Here is a 23,564-nt window from a genome sequence, read left to right on the forward strand (position 1 = left end):
GCTGGACCACTTAAAACTGAGTTGCAGGCATCACTGATACTTCACAAATCTCAGTTCTTCAGCATATTTCTCCTGCAACAGATACCACTGTCACCACCCCCCAAATTCAACACTGACACAGAAATATAATCAGTAATATTATACAGTCCATATTCAAATTTCCATATTCAAAAGACATTCACAAATGTCCTTTCTAAGAGCTGGCCACCGTCCCCGCCCCACAGGATCCAGTCCAGGATCCCACTTTTACACTTAGAAATCGTCTCATTGGCCTCTTTAATCTGGAACTGCCTCCCCAGCAGTTTTCGTCTTTCGAGACACTGACATTTTGAAGTGATACCTTGTCAAATGTCCCATGTTCTGGATCTGTCTGGTTGTCTCTGGATGCCAAATATTTGTTGACTGGCAAACTCCCCTGCATACATGCGTGCACACGCACTTGCACACAGACACAATCACAGAAGTCAGAACTGTGTTTAATTAGTTTCCTAAAACCTATATATTGGGAGATTTTTATATAAAAAAATCTGAAAAAGTCTTAAACTCCAAACTCTCTTGAAATTTTTTTGGAAGTTTTTCTTAAATTAAAAAAAAAGGCAAAACCCCGTCTCTACAAAACAAAAAACAAAAAACTTAGCCAGGTGTGGTGGCACATCCCTGTAGTCCCAGCTACTCAGGAGGCTGAGGTGGGAGGCTCACCTGAACCCGGGAGGTCAAGGCTGCAGTGAGTTGTGATTGTGCCACTGCACTCTGTTTGTTTGAAAGAAAGAAAGAAAAAAGCATCCAGAACACGGGGTAGCTCTGGGCCATGTTCCTATGTGGCCAGAGAGTAGAGCTGAGGTGCAGCCGTTCCTCGAATCTCTGCACTCCGAGTGATTCGCAGGCCTTGGTCGTGTGACTGGCATGGCCCCGTGGAGACCTGAGTTTGTGACCCTTCAGCCAACCCAGACCCCCAGTGACAGAGGGTCTACGCCCACCAGAGGATCTCACCTCTTTGGGGACCCAAGGAATTCCTGGCGCTGCAATGAAGTGCACCGCAGGTAGGAGCAGTGCCCAGGAAGCAGCTCTGCCCCTCCGCTTCCCTATGTGTGGGGTTGACAAGGGAGTTTTGGGTCATCCAACATGCCTCTGAGGACATCTGGGCACCTGTCGAACTACTTTCAGAATAACTGAAATGTTTCAAGTTCCACGGTAAGTGGCATGCCCGGAATGCAGGCAGTCCACCTCAGGGGACCTGGCCAACTTCTAACCACAGAGGGTCACCCGCCAAACGAGACAAAATAAACGCAGCGCTCCAGGGTGCAAGGTTACTAAAATATCCCTTTGTTTGACATTCACTCTTAGAATATTTAGTGCCAACCCAAAACACGAAATACCTAAAGTCTATGTTCAAAAACTCAGTAACCACAAAATAAATGAAGCTTAATAAAAAGGAAAATCATCCGAATTAAAGGGGGCCTTTAAAACGATCCACTTCCCACCCAGAGAGCTGAATTCCCAGGGAAATCAGACATGGTCCTGTCTCAAAGAAGAGAGATCTTTTCTGCTCATCTCTGCAGCGACGCTATAGGTTTATGAGGCTGCTTTGGTTTTAAAGAGTTCATTAAACTCAAATATGAATAACACAATAAATATTTTCCAGGTTGTACAAGACATGCGAGGGCTTGATCTAGCAAATGAGCACGTCTAAATTACCTGTTTTCTTTAAAGACATTTTTTTTTTTTTTTTTTTTTTTTTTGAGGCGGAGTCTCCCTCTGTGGCCCAGGCTGGAGTGCAGTGGCTGGATCTCAGCTCACTGCAAGCTCCGCCTCCCAGGTTTACGCCATTCTCCTGCCTCAGCCTCCCGAGTAGCTGGGACTACAGGCGCCCGCCACCTCGCCCGGCTAGATTTTTGTATTTTTTAGTAGAGACGGGGTTTCACCGTGTTAGCCAGGATGGTCTCGATCTCCTGACCTTGTGATCCGCCCATCTCGGCCTCCCAAAGTGCTGGGATTACAGGCTTGAGCCACCGCGCCCGGCCCTTTAAAGACATTTTTAATTGGATTCCACCCAACCAAGTAGAATGTGAAGGACTCACTTTTTGGGAAGCCAAGTACTCCATGCCTCTGGCCAGCTGGTAGGTGCACGACACCAAGTCCTTGAAGGTCATCTGCTCCTCAGGAACACGGTTAATGTCATAGGAGTACTCCATTCCAGGTGGCCTCCGGGCTCGGAGGTATTCTCGGAGGTTGCCTTTAGAGGCATACTCAACTATGACATAGAGAGGCCCTGTCGAGGAAGAGGAGAAGCTCCCTAAAGAGAGAATCCAAGGTCTGCCCTTGCGCAATTCAGCAAAACATTTTTAGTTATTACAACCCAATGCTTTTTTTTTTTTTTAAGTTTAATATACAGAGGCCGGGCGTGGTGGCTCATATCTGTAATCCCAGCACTTAGGGAGGCCGAGGCAGGTGGATCACCTGAGGCCAGGAGTTCGAGACCAGCCTGGCCAGCATGGCGAAACCCCCATCTCTACTAAAAATACAAAAATTAGCTGGGTGCGGTGGCACACACCTATAGTCCCAGCTACTATAGGCCAAGACAGGAGAATCGCTTGAACCCAGGAGGTGGAGGCTGTAGTGAGCCAAGATCATGCCACAGCACTCCAGCCTGGGCTACAGAGCGAGACTTTGTCTCCGCCAAAAAAAAAAAAAAGAAAAGAAAAAATTTTAACATACAGAAAAGCACACATAAAAACAGAATGCCTGCATTATAATCTCTGTAAAATGATAAATCAGCCCTTCATCATGATAGCCGCAAAAGGCTGTAGGAAATAAAACAGAGACATAGTTGACGCGATCTTCCCTGTCACTCTCATGCTGTCACCTGCATCCTCTTGGAAAGCATGGATCCCTCCATTCTATCCTTTTGGTTCGTTTTAACTAGTCAATAAGTAATATATTATTTTTAATCATATAAATGAATAATAAAGCTCTTAGCGCTTTGCAACATTTTCCCCCATACATTATCCTTTTGGAACCTGTTGGGCTTATAAAAATAAATCTAGATCATTCCTTTTCACAGCTGCATATGCTGTATCACATAAACACACCACGCTTTATTTATCCATTCCCTTATATGCATGGGCATTTGCTTCCAGGTTTCAGCCATAACAAACAGTAGGCAATGAACATCTCCGTACATGTTCCTTTACACACGTGTGCAATAATTTCTCCATGGTATAGACTCGGGGTTGGCAGACTACAGCCTGCAAGCCAAATCCTGCCTACCGCCTGTTTGGGTAATTAAATTTTATTGGCATGCAGCCAGGTCCATTCATTTCTGTACTTCTAGCGCTGCTTTCTCACTACCATGGCAGACACGAGAAGTTGCGACAAAGACCATAAGGCCTACAAAAGTCTAAAATATCTACAACCTCCCTTTACAGAAAAAGTTCGCCAATTCCTGTAGAGACCTACAAGAGAAATTGCTAAGTCAAAGATCCGCGTTTTCGAGTTTACTAATTACTTAGCAAATTGATTCCAAAGTGCCAGCAAACATTCAATGGAAGAAGCCAGGGTCTGTCTCCCCCAGGGAAAATAACGTATTCCTTCATACTGCTTTCTCCTATTTTAAGCTGTTCTTGGGAGCTCAGCCATCTGTGACCCACAGCAAGACGTGGATTCCTCAATCCCTGTTTTAAGGGAAGAACTTCTCAACCAAAACATAGGATCTTATTCTGAGAAATCTCTCTTAGCACTTACAAAGCAAAAACATCAGGAGGCTGCCTTTTCCAAAGCCCCCTCCAGGTTATGACCCAGAAACGGCAGGGCCCTCCAGGCTCTCAAATCCAAAGTCACCCTGCACCCTCCTTTCCGCCGGCCCCCAGGTACGGGCACAGACCCTTCTTTGTGTTCATGGCTAGGAACATCTTCCAAGGGGGATTTTTAAAAGAACTTTAAACATGCACACGGGGTGCTCTGGGAGCAGGATCTAGAAGCCCAACCGTTTCTAAAATGATTCTATCAAACTGCAGAGTATTTGGACGAATGCAGTTTTTCCTCCTACTCACCATCCTGTGTGCAGGCTCCAAGAAGATTTATGATATTTTTGTGTTTCCCAATCATCTTCATCATCTCCATCTCTGACACCAGATCAGAAAGGTCTTTCTCTGTGGCATCATCTATGAACAGCAGGTATATTCACAAATCAGTTCATTTCCTCTAACTCATGGGCAGCTACTGTCAGTTGCCAAGAACTCAGTTGAAACGCATGAAATTGAATTTCAGAATCAGAAAAGATTTTCCAAATCATCTCCCTCATTTTATGGAGGGAGAGACAAAGGCCTACACAGGGAACTGCCTCGCTCTGTGTCAAAGAGCTCACTGGGGGGCCAATGGTGCCAAGAGGCAGGACGAGAGCAGGGGCTTCTGACACTCATGCCAATTCTTTCCTAGACCATGAAATAATCTCATCCTCTGCCATATCTAAGGTGTCCTCTGCCATATCTAAGGTGTCCTCTGCCATATCTAAGGTGTCCTCTGCCATATCTAAGGTGTCTTAGAAAACCACACCAAACTTCATGGTGCCTGAAACCAGCCAGGAGACCAAGGATAGGGCAATTTTAAATCACTACAGACTTGTTCCCGACAAAGCATTCCTAACCCAGCCCCTCGAGGCCCTTGGAGCACTCCGAGATGGGTTCAGAGAGCTCCCCACAAACAGGGCCATAAATGTGCGTATATGTGCATTCTGAGCAGGTAAGGGCTGTGACTTCTAGTGGCTTCTCAGAGGCACTGCAATTCCCATCCTAAGAAAAGTTATATAAACTTCCGCTCTGTAATTTCAAGCAAGAATGGCATAGGCTCCACATACACGGGCTCGCAGTTAGCTTCTCCTAAGTGGCAAGACTTTCCCATGTGCTCTCCACCTCAAGTTAATTCAGTATGGAAAAATCTGGGTTTCCTTTAAAAAAATGAAATACGGGCACGGATAAGAACCATGTTGCAAATAGTTTTTTAGCTTCACAAAAGGAAGATCAATACAAGTGACTGTGCATGCAAAATTTACACTGATGTATGTGAAGGAGGGAGCCACAGGCCATGAGGAGGGAGGGAGACACAGCTGTGGGCTGTAAGAAAGGACATGCCACAATGGCTTGGGGACTAACATCCTTCTGTGTCCTTAAAGGGAAGGCTGCCAGCCTGGGCATCACAAGAGAAAGAGAAGTCCCAGACCTCCCTTTTTGCAATATCCCATGTAACTCTGAGCCCCATTAGCAAAACCAGAAGTTCCGCCAAAAGAGATGAGAAGCCTGGGTCCTCCCCACACCTGCCCCTGGTACGCAGCCAGGGGCTGCCTCCGTCAGTGGTGCCACCACACCTGGGGCAAGAAAACACAGTGTTCCTCCCCAGCATCAGGCTCCAAGGTGGGGAACATCTCAAAGCACTCTAGTTTTCCTTGGGAGTCATTCAGATAAACAGCCTTTTAAAAAACCCAAAAAACAAAACGCACCTCTTTTTGACAAAGTCCAGCCTGCTACTTCCCCTTGGGAGGGATGTGATGACTATCCCATGAGAACCCACAAAAGACAGATAAAGTCTAACTCCAGAGCGCCTGTGACATGCCCGGCACCATATGCCAAGGATGGGCCTCTCTGCCTGGAAACGTGGGAAGCACTCGGTGTGGGATCTTCTTTCCGAGATCCCTACAAGAGGATTTATAATGTGACCGTTCCCTATAACTCTTCTCATAAAAGAATACTGCAGGACGAATAAGTTAATGGTTAAAAGTTCTTTAAGTTCTTTGGACATGGGCACGAAGCAGGGTTGGAAGTTAATGTAGAAGTGTTCACAGTCCCACAAATACAACACGACATTTACATCTCAGGGTAATTGTTTACGTGTCCCAGGAGGCTCTGCACCAGCCCTGATCCTGTTCGCTCCTTCTCAGCTTCTACGTGACTCTCCCAGACCAGCGTCATTTCTGCTTTGTTCCTCACGCAAAAGAGAAGGCTTTCTGCTCCCTTACGTCTCTTCGTTCCCTCCAAAAACACAAATTTCCTTGTACTTGTAAAGTTAAGGTTTAAGTCCCAAATCCAACACACCAACTCCTAGCTAATAAATCCAATTATATGTGAGTTGATAATTTCTAAGCACATAAAAATACAGAGAGAATGAAGACTCGTGGTCACGAAGAAGGAGTCAAAGAATAACTCTATGTAAGAGGCTACACTTTCTAACAGAACTGGCTTTTCTTTATAAGTACACACAGCTCAAGATAAATAGTCTGTCCGAGATGCTGATTTATACTGAAAACTTCTCAACCCCTAGGTCAACTATGTGCTCTCTGACCCCGTGCCATGATAGAGTTCACATGCCACAAAAGGAACTTTCTTGATAAAGACTCTCCACCCAGCCCCTCCCCGAGCCTCCCGCCTCCCCGCTCACCTTTCAACATCTTCACGGCCACGGTGACCGCCTCCTTGGGCTTGTCTTTGTCGATTCCCACTGCTTCCGCCATGACCACTTGCCCAAAGCAACCTTCTCCCAGGGGCTTGCCCAGTGTCAGCCTAAATGTGTAAATAGGGGATTAGCACACAGCATCTGGTGATGGGGTGTAGCAAGGGAAATTCCAGAACTAAATATAAAAATCTTTCAGCGGCTTGCTAAAGCATGGAGTGCTTATCATATGGAACTAATGAGACTTAGGGTACACACGCGCCCGAGTATTTTCCTAGTGACGTTTTAGAGAATGGCAATTACTGGTGGAACAGCTATTGAATTTCACATCGGTATTCTTGGTTTATTTTCTTTAGCAAAGGTATCCTTGCTAGTGCGGTGGTCAGCTTTCCTAAGTGCCAGAGAGGCGCTTTTGATCTTGAGCCAATTAAATATTTGTAATTTAGAATGGCTCAAAGAAAAAACGTTAAGACTGTTCTTATTTTTTTTTTTTGTCCCTGTAAAATGGTGGCTTTAAAATTATTATTATTCAAATACCAACGGATTTTATGGTCACATTCCTTGCCAAGTTACAGGATATGCCTCTTAAAAGCATTTCAAGGAATCTCTAATTTTTTACTAAAAAGAAAATTCTAAAAAATTGGGGACTTTTTTTGACATAAGTTTAAAAGTCCTTATGACTACATAAAATTAACAATGAAGAAAATCCAAAGTGAACACCACAAATTAAATGTCTAAGACTACAAGGTCTATGCATGTCAGATGAATAGCCATATATTGTCCTTACGCATTCCAGAAACCAACAGAATGCAAAAGTCTTTGGAATACTTCCGAATATGGCTTATTCTAACTTAAGCATAGCACAGCAAAGCATGGAGCTGCCATCAGTAAACAGTATTTACAATAAATACACAATGGTTTGCAAAAGTTCAGCATAAAAACTGAGGGCAGCGTACGCTATGCTGAGGTCATTTTGTTTCTATCCAGAACTAAAATTAAATTTGACATCTTGGCAGAAAATAAATATTTGCATTGGAAAAATGGCTAATTTATGTCCCACTGCCTTGCTACTACAAGCATAACAATCCGTTCTTTGTATAACTTCTGCCTCCAATCTAATAAACTGCTTCTAAATAGCCTTCATTCATTGGAAATATGTTCCACCTACGTTTGCACTAAACACTGTTTTGAAATGTTTAGCACTCAGATTTTCCACACTCAGGGTACCCCGGGTGGGAGGTAACAGTTGGGCACATACAGACTTCCACTGTTGACTGCGGTATCACAGGTGGCAAAAACTATGGACTAAACCCGAAAGCTGCGATTTCTTTTTTTTTTTTTTTTTTTTTTTGAGACGGAGTCTCGCTCTGTCGCCCAGGCTGGAGTGCAGTGGCCGGATCTCAGCTCACTGCAAGCTCCGCCTCCCGGGTTCGGGCCATTCTCCTGAGTAGCTGGGACTACAGGCGCCCACCACCTCGCCCGGCTAGTTTTTTGTATTTTTTAGTAGAGACGGGGTTTCACCGTGTTAGCCAGGATGGTCTCGATCTCCTGACCTAGTGATCCGCCCGTCTCGGCCTCCCAAAGTGCTGGGATTACAGGCTTGAGCCACCGCGCCCGGCCAGCGATTTCTTAAAATATGATCACAACTCCCCAGTTCGGTCATATATATAGGAATGTGCGCATGAACCTACCTACGTATATAATCACACACAAACTAGGGCTGGCGGAGTTCACAAGAAACATCCATTTCTCCACATCCTACAGGTAAAGAAACTATTATTTGTGTTTTTCTCTGGTGCCCCACCAGGAAATGTCCAATTAACATGCCTTGAGTGAATGAATAAGTGAATGAGTGAGTGTTCTTTTCACTACAGTATACAAATCAACTGGAAATTACTTCCATTAACACTCTAACCAAATAATATCTATATAATTATTCAGTCCTAGCTAATGGTACACATCTCTAAACTGGCAGTTGGGAAACAAAACTGATGTGACATCACGTGAATCAAAATCAGAAGTGCCAGCCACGTACGCTACCTCTCCCTTCCAAATAGAGCTCAACAGATCAGTCTCTGGAAAGAAAAGCTTATCTTCACATTTCCAAATGTGTATATGCATATACGAGAAGTCTATATTAAACACTTCCCTACCATAATCTCAGGAGCTACTGAGAATGTCAAGGCAAACAGGGTAGCTGCTCATAAGCAAGTCAAGAGCTTATTCCAGTGTATGTGATGCAGAAGCAGTCAGCATTTCCACCTTCCCATACTCTCAAGCTGTTACTACAAAAAGTACCCCAGAAGTGAGTGGACAGTCCTACAAAGACCACTGCACTTCCTTTCAGAAGGAGGATCTCGGAGTCAGTCCCCTTCTAGAGGACGAGGGCTAGTAGTTCAAGTTCTGCCCACTGACTCCATGCCCCACACAATGATCCTGCTGAGGTTTGCAGTTCAGAGCTCCCAGGTTACCACCATGTGAAGGGAAATGAAAGGAAAACTCACATAAGCTAAGAACTCTGCTCAGTCCTGGGAGGTCTGAACCACCACCCTCATTTTATGAGAATGAATTTCAGAGAATCAGGTGCCTCACCCGAGGTTGCCCAGCCACTGTCTGGCAAAGCCAGGATTCAAATGCACCCCAACAGAGCCCCAGTACATGGCGTTCAAACGAGACCAAGAGATACACAACCCCAACAATACCCAGGTGGTCACATTTTTGCCTAAACATCTGATTGGCACACCTCTGTATCATCCAACAAGGAAAATATTATGGACCACAGAAATTAGATGTCAGGTACCGTATTTGACGCTTTTCAGCCCAATATGATATTAATAACCAATGAGAACAGTAACATTGGGTAGAGGTCCTTAAGGCCATTTATATTCTGCCTCTAATTTCTCCACAGAAGTGAACACAAAACAGTCTTGTTCTAGTAACCAAAAACTGGAATGTCAGATCTGTTTTATAAATTGGATAATTCTACTTTTATTCCATTTGACGGAGTCTGAATTGCCCAGACACTTAAAAAATGATAACCAGATGCCATCTTCTTTGGGGACCAGCCAGGGGCAAGCAGCTCTGCTTTCAAGGAGCTATTTTTTTTTTTAATCCATTCTTTTCTTTTCCAGGAGTTGGTTATTTAGAAACACAATCTTACTCCTGCTGACATCATCACAGCAAGACCTTTGTGGCTAAAGGTCATAAAAAGAAAATGTTAATCCAATCTCCCCATTTATAGCTGAGTCTCCATCCTGGGATGCGGCCAAGAGAAGTACTCACTTATCTCTTGGAAATTCCCATTTTGGGTCCTCTGGAAGTTCATACTCAGAGACCCCTGCCAGCATGGGGGTGTCTGCCGTTGAAGAGAGGCGTGTTGTTATCCTCACCAGCGGGGTGTTGGAGTTCATGGAGGAGCTGGACTCAGCCGAAACCTGGATACAAAATGCAAAGACACAGATGTAATCCTGGCTCCACCCGAGAAGGCTGGAAGTCAGCCAGAGCCCAGCCAGAGTATCGGATCTTAGAAAGGAATGGGTTGGGGGCTGGCAGAAGTCAGAAACCAAATTAGAAAACCACTGGAATCCAACTCCTCTGCCCTCCAGTCCATGCAGTACTAGATGTCATCCAAAGTGTATGTTCCTATGTTCAGGTTTTTCTATGAAATTTTTCTATGGCATCTGATCACAATGTAAGTTTTCTTTCTGTCCTAATTCCTCCGGAGAGTCACTTGAAGACATGCAGACAGTCCTCCCCGGCTTCATTAGTACCTTTATGCTTGTACCTGCACCTGTACTGGAGCCCCGGACAATGGATCTCCTCTCAGACCACCCAGATCATGGATCAGTGCTGTGCGTATGAAATTCTATGAAAACTTTTTGGAAACCAGCTCTTCCATAGTTCCTCTGTCTTTGGAAATGTAAAGTGGAGTATCTCAAGGCAAGAGTTCTAGGACTTGAATGTGGAAGACATTCAGCAGCTCCGAGTCCCTTTAACTCAAAATAACCCAAGACCCCAGTATTGGGTGCCATTCTTTGTTTCTCCCCAGTCCTTCTGGAAATTATTGATGGCCAGGCCGTTCAGTGAAAATGGGCGGCCTCTTGTCTTCAGTTTCAGAAACCAGTGCACTGAACACGTGGGATGAAGCATCAAGGGAAAGAAAATACGCCTTTTCCCATAACCACACAAGAGAACTCCTCTCCCACCTGGCAGTACACAGGGCTCCACCGAGTTACTTCCTTGTTTACCCTGATCCATTTCAGTCTGTGTCTGATAAAATGATTATTTCTTAAATATATCATTGTCCTTTGGCTGGTTTCTATGGAAAAAAAAAAAAAGACTCACGCAGAGCACACTGGAAGGCCACTTCTGAGGATGACTACGCAGTCTTAGTCTGACCACAGGCTGCTTGAACAGTGTCTTATTCTAAACCACGAACAAGACTTTGGCCCAAGAGAACAAGAATGTGAAGTTAACCCATGATCCATCTCTAAGCAGCCAGTGAGCCCACCCTGGGCTCTGTCTCCTGCATGCCTGCCCAGGTGGATAGTATTCCTGGATGTGCTTACGAACTCCTTCAATCACACTGGCAAAGACCAAGTCCAGATGAACAAATTTAGGTGGGATGAACTTTCACAGGGTGGGTCCTGGGCTCTTCTCACAGGGAACCAGGGGACCTGTCCTATTCAAAAAGCTTTGAATCGCACCTTTGTAAACCCTCAAAGTAGGCCGGAAACTCAAGAAGATGCCCAAGAATGGATTAGGGGAAAAAATCATTTTAGGATTAGGAAGTTGTTTTCAATATTAAAATTAAAAAGTGGGCCATTTTTCACACAGAATTCCTATTGTCTTTTAAAACATACATGAGCACTTTCTGAGCCTTCCGTTCAATCTTTTGGCAGGGGGCAGTTATTCCTAAACTTCATTATGCAGATAGTATGAGCAACATTTATTTACTGTATGGTAAAAATGTTTTAAAAGAGGGGAGTAAAGAATCATTAATTGTGGAACTAAGACCCTCACACCCAAGTGTCTGGGTTGCACAAGCAAATGGCAGAAGCAAGCAGGAAAAGACGAGAAGGTAAATGTGGGTGCTCCTATGGAATCCGTCCTGCCCCCCACTGAAGTCACAGACCAGGCATGAACCCCACCCTGGGTGAAACAGACAACTTTAAAGTCCCCGCCATGTGGTATCCAACCTCACTGTAGCGAGCTGACCTCATCTGCAGGACACATCAGAAGCCAGGAACTTTCAGAGACCATCAAGACTTCCAGTTTGCACTGGTCCACAGGAACATCTCAAGCTCCATCTACAGAGCTCAGAAAGGTTCAGGAGCGGGTGTAACGGCCAATGATGCTTCCCCAAATCTTTCTGTCCTCTTAATTCATTCTGCATCAGGGCCATGAGATGTGGATGCTTAAGTACGCAGGTGTTTTGAAGAATAAGGTGGTCTTCTGAAAGTTCTTCCCCATGAACAGGAAAAAATCACCACTCATTGCAGGGGGAACTTATGCTTGAGGACATTATGGGCAAGAAGCTCCAGCCAAACTAGTAAGAACCGGCCAGCCAGGCGCAGTGGCTCACACCCGTAATCTCAGCACTTTGGGAGGCTGAAGCAGGCAGATCACTTGAGGTCCGGAGTTTGAGACCAGTCTGGCCAACATGCTGAAACCCTATCTCTACTAAAAATTAAAAAATGAGTTGCGTGTGGTGGCAGGCACCTGTAATCCCAGCTACTCGGGAGGCTGAGGCAGGAGAATCGCTTGAACCCGGGAGGCAGAGGTTGCAGTGAGCCGAGATTGTGCCCCAGCACTCCAGCCTGGGCAACAGAGCAAGACTCCGTCTCAGAAGAAAAAAAAGAAAAAAGCAGCCTAGCAATGTGACAATTTCCACAAATGGCCAGGGTCTGGCGGGTTGTGCAGCCAGAACACTCTGCATGGCCTGCAGCGTAGCCCCTCGTCACCGGATACGTTTCCAGGATTCCACTACCGGGTACATAGTGGAAGCTGCAATCAATAGAGGAGTCGGAACCGATTAAGCAATTGCTGAGGACTGCAGTCCCGGATGACGTTAACACCCAGCAGGCAGAGGCATGGTTAGGCTTCTGTGACTCCTCCTTGAAAATCACCGCTCTCATCAGCGAGGCTTACAGAATAGGATGTGGGGAAGGCAGCTGTCCCACAGCGAGGTGTGAGAACAAGGGTACTTAAAAGTTTCTGGAAGGATATATAAGAGACTTAGCAGTGATCACCTTTGGGGAGAGAGATTAGGAGTTGAGAGAGGGAGTAGAAAATACATTTTATTTCAGAACTTTCTAGACCATTTGGATTTTATTACCACGTATATGTAACTCTTTTATGTTCTAGAAGAAGTACTTTATTTAACAAAAATATTTTTTAGAATAATAAGGATCTGAGCTGAGGCATGAACAAGGGAAAAGAAAACGAAGGGCATATGCTTGAAATATGCTGACTTCTAAAATGAGTGAAGTTACAAGATCGCTGCTTTCGGCCCCTCCTTCTGCTACCAGGCTAGGTTTTGTGGCATCTCTGCATCCTTCCATGTGGGCAGCAGCCAATCCCGTTGCTGCCTTTCCCGTGCTCATCATTCACAACATGAGACCCCGCATCAGGCAGGCTGCATCCTGACCACCTGCAACAGCATGGAACTGTGCAGTCAGATTGCCAGGGTCCCAGTCCCGTTTCAGCGCTCACTCACTGCGTGAGCTTTGGGAAATCACTTAACCTTTCTAGGCCTGGGTTTCCTCATCTGTTAAAAACGAGACAGGGGCTGGGCGGCTGGGCACAGTGTCTCACACCTGTAATCCCGGCACTTTGGGAAGCCAAAGCAGGCAGATCTTCTGAGGTCAGGAGTTCGAGACCAGCCTGAACAACATGGTGAAACCCCGTCTCTACAAAAAATAGAAAAGTTAGCAGGGCGTGGTCGTGTGTGCCTGTAATCCCAGCTACTGGGGAGGCTGAAGCAGGAGAACTGCTTGAACCTGGGAGGCATAGGTTGTGGTGAGCCAAGATGGTGCCACTGCACTGCTGCCTGGGCAACAGAGCAAGACCCCATCTCAAAAAAAAAAAGGAGACAAGAGCAGGTCCAACAGCACAGCATTAATGTGACAATAAAATGAGGCGGGAGAAAAACGGATGAAGTGCTTAGTGCTAGGCCCGGCACTAAGAGCTCAGTTAATGTCTGCTACCAACACTGCAATATTTTCTCTTAGTCCCTTTAGAATCATTTGCTGCCCAGATCTAAGAGAACAGACAATGGCACTTCTCTCTGGGTAACTTGGAGCGTTTGGAGCCTAGGGTGGTTCTGAGTGTAAGATACAGTTAGTCCTCCACATCTGTGGGTTCTGCGTTCATGGCTTCAACCAATCACAGATCAAAAATATTTGAAAGAGAATAAAAAATAACAATACAACAATTTTAAAATATAAATAAAAAACAATATAGTATAACAACTATTTACATAGCATTTACAGCGTATTAGTTGTTACAGGTATGACTAGAAATGACTAAGTATAAGAGAGGATATACACAGTTTATATGCAAATACTATACCATTTTATATAAAGATCTTGGGCATCCACAGATGTGGGTGTATTTGGGGTTGCTAGAACCAATCCCCAACACATACCAGGGACAACTGTAATGTCAAACTGTGTGCGACCAGGAAGATAATGCAGTGATACTAAGGGCTGACTGCAGAAGATACGCCTTAGTGGGCACGCTTGATTTGCTAAATGAGGCCCTCTGCTCACTGCTAGGATAGGCTGGGGTACTAGCAAGCAGGAGATGAAGAATCCAGGAGTCAGGGAATCATCTCAGGGCAGGAGAAAAACTGGACAGTAAGAGGGTCCTAATGACAAACACGGCTTAGGGGTTACCTCAGAAGAGAAAAATTTAACATTCAATCTGAAGTTCACCACTCTATGGCTCACCCACGACCCCAAAGGAATCTGCATCCACAAACCCCTGGCAAAAGTTCACATGTATCTACACCATCCCCCAAACAGACGGTCTCAACAAGATTTTCATGTGACAGCTTTTCAAATGGAAAGCCTAAAAATAAATAAATAAATAAGAAAACCCTTACCAACTTTATTGTCATCATTATTAGAATTTTTAAAAATGAGGTTTACAGGAAAGATGATTTATGGGAATTTTGTTCAGATGAGGTATGGAGATTCAGATTAAATGCACAAACCTGGAAAATACTTTTATAAAAACATGAAGGCGGCGGGGGAAAGGTAAGAAAATGGGCAAAGTCTAAGAAACTATAGAATTTGATTGCTCTGTCTACTATATCTTAATTTTACCTCCATGCATTTTTACTATGCTTTTAAAATCCCCTCTGGGGTAATAAAATACGGCTGGCTTTCTCTTCATTCCCTTCGACTCCAAGAATGAGTCTGTGCTGGGGGCTTGGCCTGATCCTGGGCAAGCCATTCCCTTGTGGGACTCCATGTTTTACTGGGTTTCCTTCCTCTGAATCAGGACCCTCAGATAACTCCCGCTGCTCATCTTTGAAATCCTTCTGTTTCTTTAGTACTATTAAATTATCTTTCTTTTCTTTTGCACAAAATCATAATCTTCCTTATTCTTCAGTTCCTACCTAGAAACTTCAATTCTGGAGATTCCTTCCTAATCAATTTTAATATATTCCCTTGTTAGTGATAAAGTGAGTTACTTACAAACAATCAACATGAACACTCTAGTAAACTGTTTTCCCACTCCCGAATCTTGGCAGGCATTTTTTTTTTTTTTTAAGCATGTATTTTCACAGACTCCAATTCCATTTCCTCACTTTCCGGAATCTCTCTAGCATGTGCCATAAGTCAAGCTTTTAAGTAAATGTGCTTTTCGTACATTTCCATGGTACATATGGGAGATTAAGTGAGGAAGTGGGTTTTTTTCTTTCTTTTTAAAGGGCCACCAAGAAACAGTGTTATCTTTTTTCTTTCTTTTCTTTCTTTTTCTTTTTTTTTTTTTTTTTTTTTTTTAAGATACAGCTTCTCTCTCATTACCCAGGCTGGAGTGCAATGGCATGATCTTGGCTTACTGAAACCTCCACCTCCCAGGTTCAAGCGATTCTCCTGCCTCAGCGTCCCAAGTAGCTGGGATTACAGGCATGTACCACCACGCCCGGCTAATTTTGTATTTTTAGTAGAGAAATGGTTTCGCCACACTGATCAGGCTGGTCTTGAACTCCTGACCTCAGGTGATCCACCTACATCAGCCTCCCAAAGTGCTGGGATTACAGGTGTGGGCCACTAGGCCCGGTCTAACAGTGTTATCTTTTTATAATGAATTAAATTTACCATCTAGAGGGGACTTCTTAGAGAACAGAGCAAGCAGAAGCGAAGATGTTCCAGGGGAGAAGAGATGAATTAATACTTGTGTGTTTATTCCCCAGGACTGACAAACACACTTGGACCACAACCTGCCAAACAGGCCCTTTGACTCTTAGGCTGTAAACCACCTTTCCCCACCAGCACACAAGGTCGGTATTAACATACTTCTGCTCTAATACAAGCCTTGCCCACCACTCCCCTATGGCCAAACAAAATGCTTTCACCCCCGCAAGCTGGGTGCCTGAGATAAAGCTTCAAAGGCTTCTGAAGTTGCATTTTTAATTCCTCCATAACAAAATTTAGGTAATTAGGCAAGGCAGTTCATCAGACACTCACTTTTCTCCCGTAGCGAGTCTCTGCCTCCCATAGGCCCTTCCCTGGCACTCTGTGAGCAAACCTATCGGAACCATGACGCACCAGCCCCAGATGCGCTGGCTCTGCTCAAGAGATCGCATCAGCCAAGATCCAGGTCAGATCTTGGGCAAACTGTTGTGTCCTTTGGAGGCTGAGAGAGGAGAAAAGGGAACAGTGAAATAGGGGCAGGGAAGGCGAGGTGCCTACATGAAAGGGCAGATTCCAGTTAAGTCATCCGTGACCACTCTAATTACCCAAATGTTTTCTGGAGCCAGTGAGGTTTAGACCACCTGATTGACCAAAATACAAAGAATATTCCCAGATCATGATGTTCAGCTGCCAGGCAGTAAATGAGCTTCCAGGAGTAGAACATCCATCCCTCTTCTCGGAATTTGGCATGTTTGAGGATCACTAACACTGGACCTGAGAACTAGCTACTGAGTCACACACTCCTCCCCCGAGGCACCCGCTCCACTCCTCCCCCTTCATCTTGGTCCTATTCCTAACATCCCCAGGAACATGCCATTTGCCTTAAAAGTATTGTTACAAAAGGTGGCCTTCACTGCCCTTGATTTATTTTATTTTATTTTACTTTATTTTATTTTATTTTTTTATTGTGTGTGTGAGACAGAGTATCACTCTGTCTGTCGCCAAGGCTGGAGGGCAGTGGCGCGATCTCAGCTCACTGCAACCTCTACCTCCTGGGTTCTAGCTATTCTCCTGCCTCAGTTTCCCAAGTAGCTGAGATTACAGGCATGCATCACCACGCCCAGCTAATTTTTGTATTTTTTAGTGGAGACAGGGTTTCACTATATGTTGGCCAGGCTGGTCTAGAACTCCTGACCGCAGGTGATCTGCCTGTCTTGGTCTCCCAAAGTGCTGAGATTATGGGCATGAGCCACGGCGCCTGGCCTGCTCTTGATTTTTTTCTGGTTTTCAGCCTACCTGTATCAGCAGCTGAGAAGGTGAAACTGTCTGAAAAAAAAAAAAAAAACCCTGCAGCCTCTTGCACCATGCCGACGGCAGTGAGAAAGGGTATAAGCTGCACAGGAGATGAATTTATCTGGACGGAGCCAACCACAAACAGTTAAATCTCCATCCTACCCTATGGAAGCTTCAAGCCCCAGAGAAAGAAACTGATGTGCTCAATGTAAAACTGATTCAGCAAACTCAGCAACACTGCACGTCTCCTAAACAGGCATCCTCAGTTTCCCCTGAACTCCATCCTCCACCCACCCCTACACCCTCCCCCACCATCCAATTGATTTGTGGAAAACACAGAAAGTGATGCTGCCCACTTTAACTCCCAAAGGCTGCTTCACACTGGCCACTGGCTGTCCAGCAGACCTGTACAAGAACCAACACGCTCACAAAGATGCCCCTCTCTGGGCTGGCTGTTGTTGGTCTCATTTAACTCGCTGGGCACCAAAGGATTGGGGGTAGGTGAGCAGCGTCTGGCGTGGTGCCCAAGCCTTGACACTGTGACATGAGCCTCCATCAAAGGACAGAGAGATGCCACCTGCCATCTGCCTCCCACCACCCAAAAGCTGCTTCTCCTTCTTCAAGCCATGTGCATACAAAGTCTCAAAAAATTCACGCTTACTAGGAAATGATTGCAAGGGATTTCTTCTGTGGTACCAGAAAAAAAAAATTTTTTGCTCAAAAAAATAACATAAACTGAAACGTCTGTGTTACACCAGTAAGTCTAGTGCAAATTAATACATACCAAGAAGGAAGAACTCACAGGAGGAACAAAAACTCAACTTTTCTTGTTCTCAAAAGAGAACAAGGATGGACTGAGGGCCGTGAGTGAGATGCTGTGTGTATGGGTGTTGGAAAGGGAAAGAGTCAGGGCCATGCAGACACGTAGTGATCCCCGTCTCCTAGAAGAGGCTGGCCAACACAGAATAAAAAGTGGCCTCATAAATGCCTAGAAACAACCCATCCTTGACACATCTGATTAGAGGCTCACCTGTCGCCAGGTAAAGGCATGCTTGGCATCCCTGTGGTATTTGCTCTGTCATCAACATATCTGCAGGCCTTTCTGGGGCTTTTCATTCCAGCTCCAGTCCAATAACCCTCTTTGATCCAGATACTCGATAAGCATCTCTTTCTCTACCAAAGCGGCCATGCTTACTGATGAAACATTGCTTGTGAAGATCCAATAATGTACCCCACCTGGACATGTGGAAGGAGCTGAGGTGTGTCAACATTCCCCCAAATAAATTAATCTCACGCAGATGTATTTTTCCAGGGAACCGGCATTTGCCCCATTTTCTCTGCTTCTGTTATACTCCTTGGCCCTACTATTACATTTTCTTTTCTTTTGTTTCCACTTTGGGTTTTTGTTTGTTTGTTTGTTTTGGTTTTTGGAGTTGGGGTCTCGCTGTGTTGCTCAGACTGGTCTTGAACTCCTGGATTCAAAGGATCCTCACACCTCAGCCTCCTGTGGAGCTAGGATTACAGGCATTTACCACCAAATAACCTGGGAACCACTGGTGAATGTGACAGGCTGTGTCTTACATGTAACCTGGTTTATACCCAGCACTTAGTAAATTATGATGACTCAATAAAAGGAAGGAGGGAAGAAAAAGAGGAAGGTACTCTGATGTTCCCTCTGGTAACACAGGGAGGATACGAAAAAGGACCAACTTAGGCTGAATCCTCTCTCTCTCTTTTTTTTTTTTTTAAGACAGAGTTTCACTCTTGTTGCCCAGGCTGGAGTGCAATGGCGTAATCTTGGCTCACTGCAACCTCCACCTCCTGGGTTCAAGCGATTCTCCCGCCTCAGCCTCCCAAGTAGCTGGGACTACAGGCACGCACAACCACACCCAGCTAATTTGTGAATTTTTAATAGAGACGAGGTTTCACCATGCTAGTCAGGCTGGATGATCTTGAACTCATGACCTTGGGTGATCCACCCGCCTCAGCCTCCCAAAGTGCTGGGATTACAGGCATGAGCCATCACGCCCGGCCAGGCTGAATTCTCTTAAAGAAAAAATATAAATGGCATTGCATGTGAGTATACATATAATTACTTAATTTAGAACATTCTTATGTCAACTTCCAATGTCTGCCCTCTTCTTAGTCCTCAAGGATCCATCTACAAGTAGTGCATTTCCAAATATTATTTTCCTCAAACCGTATTCTTAGATGGACAGTGATGAAAAGCCACCTGACACTGGGGAAAGAAAACACAATGACTGTGGCTGAGTCAGGGGGATTTTAAGGGCATCTTACCCTTTTATATTAAGTAAAAAGAAAAGCATTGTAACAGTTGCAGAAAAAAAGATGATGAGATAATTACGGGGCAGTGGCCTAGCTATGCCAAATTACAAGCTGCCTCCAGAAGTTAGCATTTTTCCCTATTAGAAAAAAAAATAATAGAAACCATGTAAGAGTTATCTCAGGACTGGACTCCCCTAGAAACTGGCTGGCCAGCTGGCCCCATCTTTGCTCTCCTGGCCCCAAGAAAGATAATCATGTCACTCAAAATGACAACAGCGTTCTTGGTGGCAGAAGTGACCCAATAGGCCCCTTTTTTCCATGCTCTTAACACAATTTGGTCATTCGCCTACACTTGACACACACTTTAAATTCTATCCTCCGCCTCCACAAAGACAGACCTGCTTGCAACATGGCTTCAGAGAAGTTAACAAGGACCCATTCAGCCGGGAGTCTGGAGCTGGGTTGTGAACAGCCAGACCCATGCCAAAACCACTGCTGACCAACTGGTTCCTAATCCTTCCTAATGCCTTGTCCAGAAAATGTCATTCCTACCTAAAGTCCCTGGAGAGCCATGCCTGGGATTAACCTGGAGTTTCTCAAAGTGCATTCTAAAATCACCAAAGGGCTTGTAATAAAATGCAGATTCCTGGCCCTTTCCAAGATGACTAAACAAGAATCTCTGGGGCTGAGACAAAGGAATCTGAAATTTTAACAAGTACCCCGTAAATTTTACTAAAATACACACTGAAATACAGCCAATGAGTTTGCTGTTTTACTTGCTATTTCAAAATAACCTTTATCACAACCAAGTTTCAAATGCTTTTGTAAACATTCTACATCTACATCTGCCTTCCGCTTCCATCTCTGTGAACAAACAGAAAACAGCTGAAGCATTTCCTGTCCCACCTACCTATGCAGGGCTTTGGTTTACAGCAGAGGCTCCATCTTGCCCCATCTCCCCCAGAGCAAAACTAAACCAATCAGGAGGCACACAAGCAAAAAGCAACCACCAAAGACCAAGTTGGGGGTTAAAAACAATCTGTTGCTGGTTCCTTACAAATATTCTACCAGTAAATCACCGCCACACCTGTGAACTACTAACAATGAGACATAATAGATGCATACAATTATATTGTAAGTTGCAAAGAGGTTAAGCCAAAATTCAGTGTAGAAAGTTATTGTGCACCAGTTTAAATCAAACAGTCCAGACGCACCCCCAGGGCATAAGATTCTGATCTTGACTTTAAAAAATAAGTCAGAGAACTTAGAGTCTCTTTCCTACTAGTGGCATAAGTCCCAAGCGAATGTTCATGCTTATCTTAAAAAAGGTATTAGATCACAGGAGACCAATGTGGCTAAGGCTTTGGAGAGACCGCTGTACTTGAGTCTGATCAAACACACACAGGGGTATTTGCCTCCAGTTATTTCCAGTCCTGCTAATTAGTTTTCTGATTTTTTTTTTTTTTTTTTTTTTTTGAGACGGAGTCTCGCTCTGTCGCCCAGGCTGGAGTGCAGTGGCCGGATCTCAGCTCACTGCAAGCTCCGCCTCCCGGGTTTACGCCATTCTCCTGCCTCAGCCTTCGAGTAGCTGGGTCTACAGGCGCCTGCCACCTCGCCCGGCTAGTTTTTTTTGTATTTTTTAGTAGAGACGGGTTTTCACCGTGTTAGCCAGGATGGTCTCGATCTCCTGACCTCGTGGTCCGCCCGTCTTGGCCTCCCAAAGTGCTGGGATTACAGGCTTGAGCCACCGCGCCCGGCTAGTTTTCTGATTCTGACACTATTGTCCTTTCTTGCCCTTGGAACTGGACCCCATTGATCCAAGCGACGCACTATGACTAGACTCTCCAAGCTCCAAACACTAACTGGGTGACCGCCAAGCATCACACCAGAATCACTCGCACATGGAAGCTCACAGAAGTCGATGGCATCAAAACAGAGCAAAAGATCCACAAGCTGGCTGGGTCATGGGGGAGGAGTAAATTTCTTTAAACTCTTTATCTACTTTCTGTTACCTGTCTCCGCAGGGGGATGCGCTTGGTCAGCTTGTGCACAGCCGGCTGGCTGCTAAAGTCTGGCTTCTTGGTCGTGTTCTTCATTCGGCACAGGATGACTGTTACCACCATACAGGCGATTAAGAAGACCCCTATGCAGTAAATGGCTATCTCCAGGTAGTCTGGGGAAGCTGTAATCTCCTTTTCTCTTCCAGGAGCTAAATTGCAGATCACAGGAGGAGGAACAGATAAGCAGGCCACAGAGTTAGCACACGAGACTGATGCATCATAGCACAACCAAAGGAACCAAAAGGTGATGACCATTCTCAAGGCAAGGTGGGTTTCCCAAAAACTCAATCCTGCAGAATGGCATGGGCCATAGGTCTGCCAAGTGCCCCTCCCAAATGAAAATGAATAACCAGGGGGTTCATCATTTGACCACCAGGACCCGGGCAGTCACTGTCTCTAGCCTCAGTGGGCATCCGCAGTCCAGTGAGTGGCTGACACCCAGTTGCACAGGGCAGGCTATGAGGCCACATTCTGTTAGACATTTGAGTGGAGGATGACCAACTGTACCCGCAGTGAGAGGATTATCTTTCATGATGGTCTGTGAATGCAAACCAAATACAAAGTTCTGAAATATCAATGACGCCCACTTTTGTTTCTAAGGAGACAGTGACAACGCTTCAGTCTTACATGGGTAGGCTCTTCCAAAGGAAGACTCCACAGGATAATTTAACCCAGATGAACACAATTCCATATGAAACTGATGTTCATCTAGTAGGCTGGCCCGAAAAAGTTTTGGTGAATTCCTTAATACCATCTAGTCCATAAACAAACCAATGCATTAAATACACAGACTGAATTGCTTATAATATAGTACCATTAGATCCATAACACATAAAGCTTATAATATTCCTTAATAACCTTTTAAGTTTATACATATCTGGTTATACCGTTATGTCACTACAGTTTTTCTCTTAAAGAAAAAACATAAAGGTATTATGTGTGAGTATACATATAATTACTTCCAATGTCTGCCTTCTTCCTAGTCCTCGATGATCCATCTACAAGCAGTGTATTTCCAAACAGTGTTTCTCTCAAACTGCATTCTTAGTTAAGTGCTAGCACTGTCAGGCAAACGGGTTAAGAAGTGCCAGTTAGGCACCACAGAATGCAGTACTGCAAATAAAAGCAAGTTTCCACGTAAGAGAGGTCCCTTTGTTTCAAAGCAAATATTCACAGAGCAGATTCGCAACAAAAGGAAAAACGGATGCAATGGTATTATCGAAAGCTTATATATTTTAATCAGAAAAATGCTTGCAAGATAGTCCAAATTCTCAGCAGCAACAGCACAAAAATGAAACAATCTATTTGATTTTTACTAGATGTAAAATAAGCATGCAGGTAGGCACTGTACTCTAAAAACAAGGAATTAATAACTGGAGTGGAACATCATAAGCTAGCAAACCGCAGTCTCTGCAGTTTCACAAAGGAAAGGACAAAGAGGCAGATGCATCAGAGAGGACAGTGTTTAATATCAAGAAAGTTTCACTAGAATAGAGATGTTGGTTAAAGATTCAGACAGCAGCAATGTTTAGGCAACAGGGCTGCAGTGATGTTTATTTCTCTGTGAGGCAGAAATAACATCAAGCCCAAGATGGCAGGAGCATGCTTTGCAATGAGAGCAAACTGAAAGTCCATTCTATCGCAACATGCAGCAAGCCACCGATCCCCAAGGTAGGTAACGCACTGCTTCTGTGCACCTGACATTCAGAGGTGCTGCTCCCCACGCTGCTCCATACACACCCCTCTATTTACATCTCGTTAAAAATACAAAGTGGGATGAAAGCAATAAAAACACACACAAGATTTTAGCAAAATGGAATTTGAAGTGAGAATAAATTACTTTGAATTTTACAAAGTAATTTCAACTTCTTCCTTAAGAGAAAGGGGGATGGGCTAATTTATACATTGGCTCAATGACTCACTAAAAATATGAGATCCCTTCAGGTTTTAAGGGTGAAATTTCCCTTGATCATAAATGTGAGTGTGGGATCTCACTGTGTGTGAATTTCCAAGGCAGTTTTCTTATCCCTGAGGGATAATTTTTAACATTTTTTATATCTTTATGCAAGGATAAAAGGGGCCATTTCTGATAACAGAAGCTGTGTTAATTTTATAGCAA

General features: G+C 44.6%; 1 protein-coding gene across 24 annotated transcripts in view; it reads right to left on the reverse strand.

The window, feature by feature from the left end:
* The window catches only part of FGFR2 (fibroblast growth factor receptor 2), a 123,229-nt gene that overhangs the window by 17,083 nt on the left and 82,582 nt on the right, over positions 1–23,564 (reverse strand). For 16 of the 24 annotated variants that reach the window (XM_065521509.2, XM_065521508.2, XM_065521506.2 and 13 more), the window contains 5 exons: positions 21,391–21,594; positions 9,721–9,871; positions 6,427–6,548; positions 4,050–4,160; positions 2,079–2,269 (listed from right to left, as the gene is read on the reverse strand). In XM_065521509.2, coding sequence (XP_065377581.1) covers positions 2,079–2,269; positions 4,050–4,160; positions 6,427–6,548; positions 9,721–9,871; positions 21,391–21,594 — 779 coding nt within the window. Of the gene's footprint in view, positions 1–2,078; positions 2,270–4,049; positions 4,161–6,426; positions 6,549–9,720; positions 9,873–21,390; positions 21,595–23,564 lie in introns of all 24 variants that reach the window. The other 8 variants (XM_045361658.3, XM_045361653.3, XM_045361652.3 and 5 more) reach the window with 1 other exon arrangement.

The sequence above is a fragment of the Macaca fascicularis genome, chromosome 9, assembly GCF_037993035.2.
Source record: "Macaca fascicularis isolate 582-1 chromosome 9, T2T-MFA8v1.1".
NCBI lineage: Eukaryota > Metazoa > Chordata > Mammalia > Primates > Cercopithecidae > Macaca > Macaca fascicularis.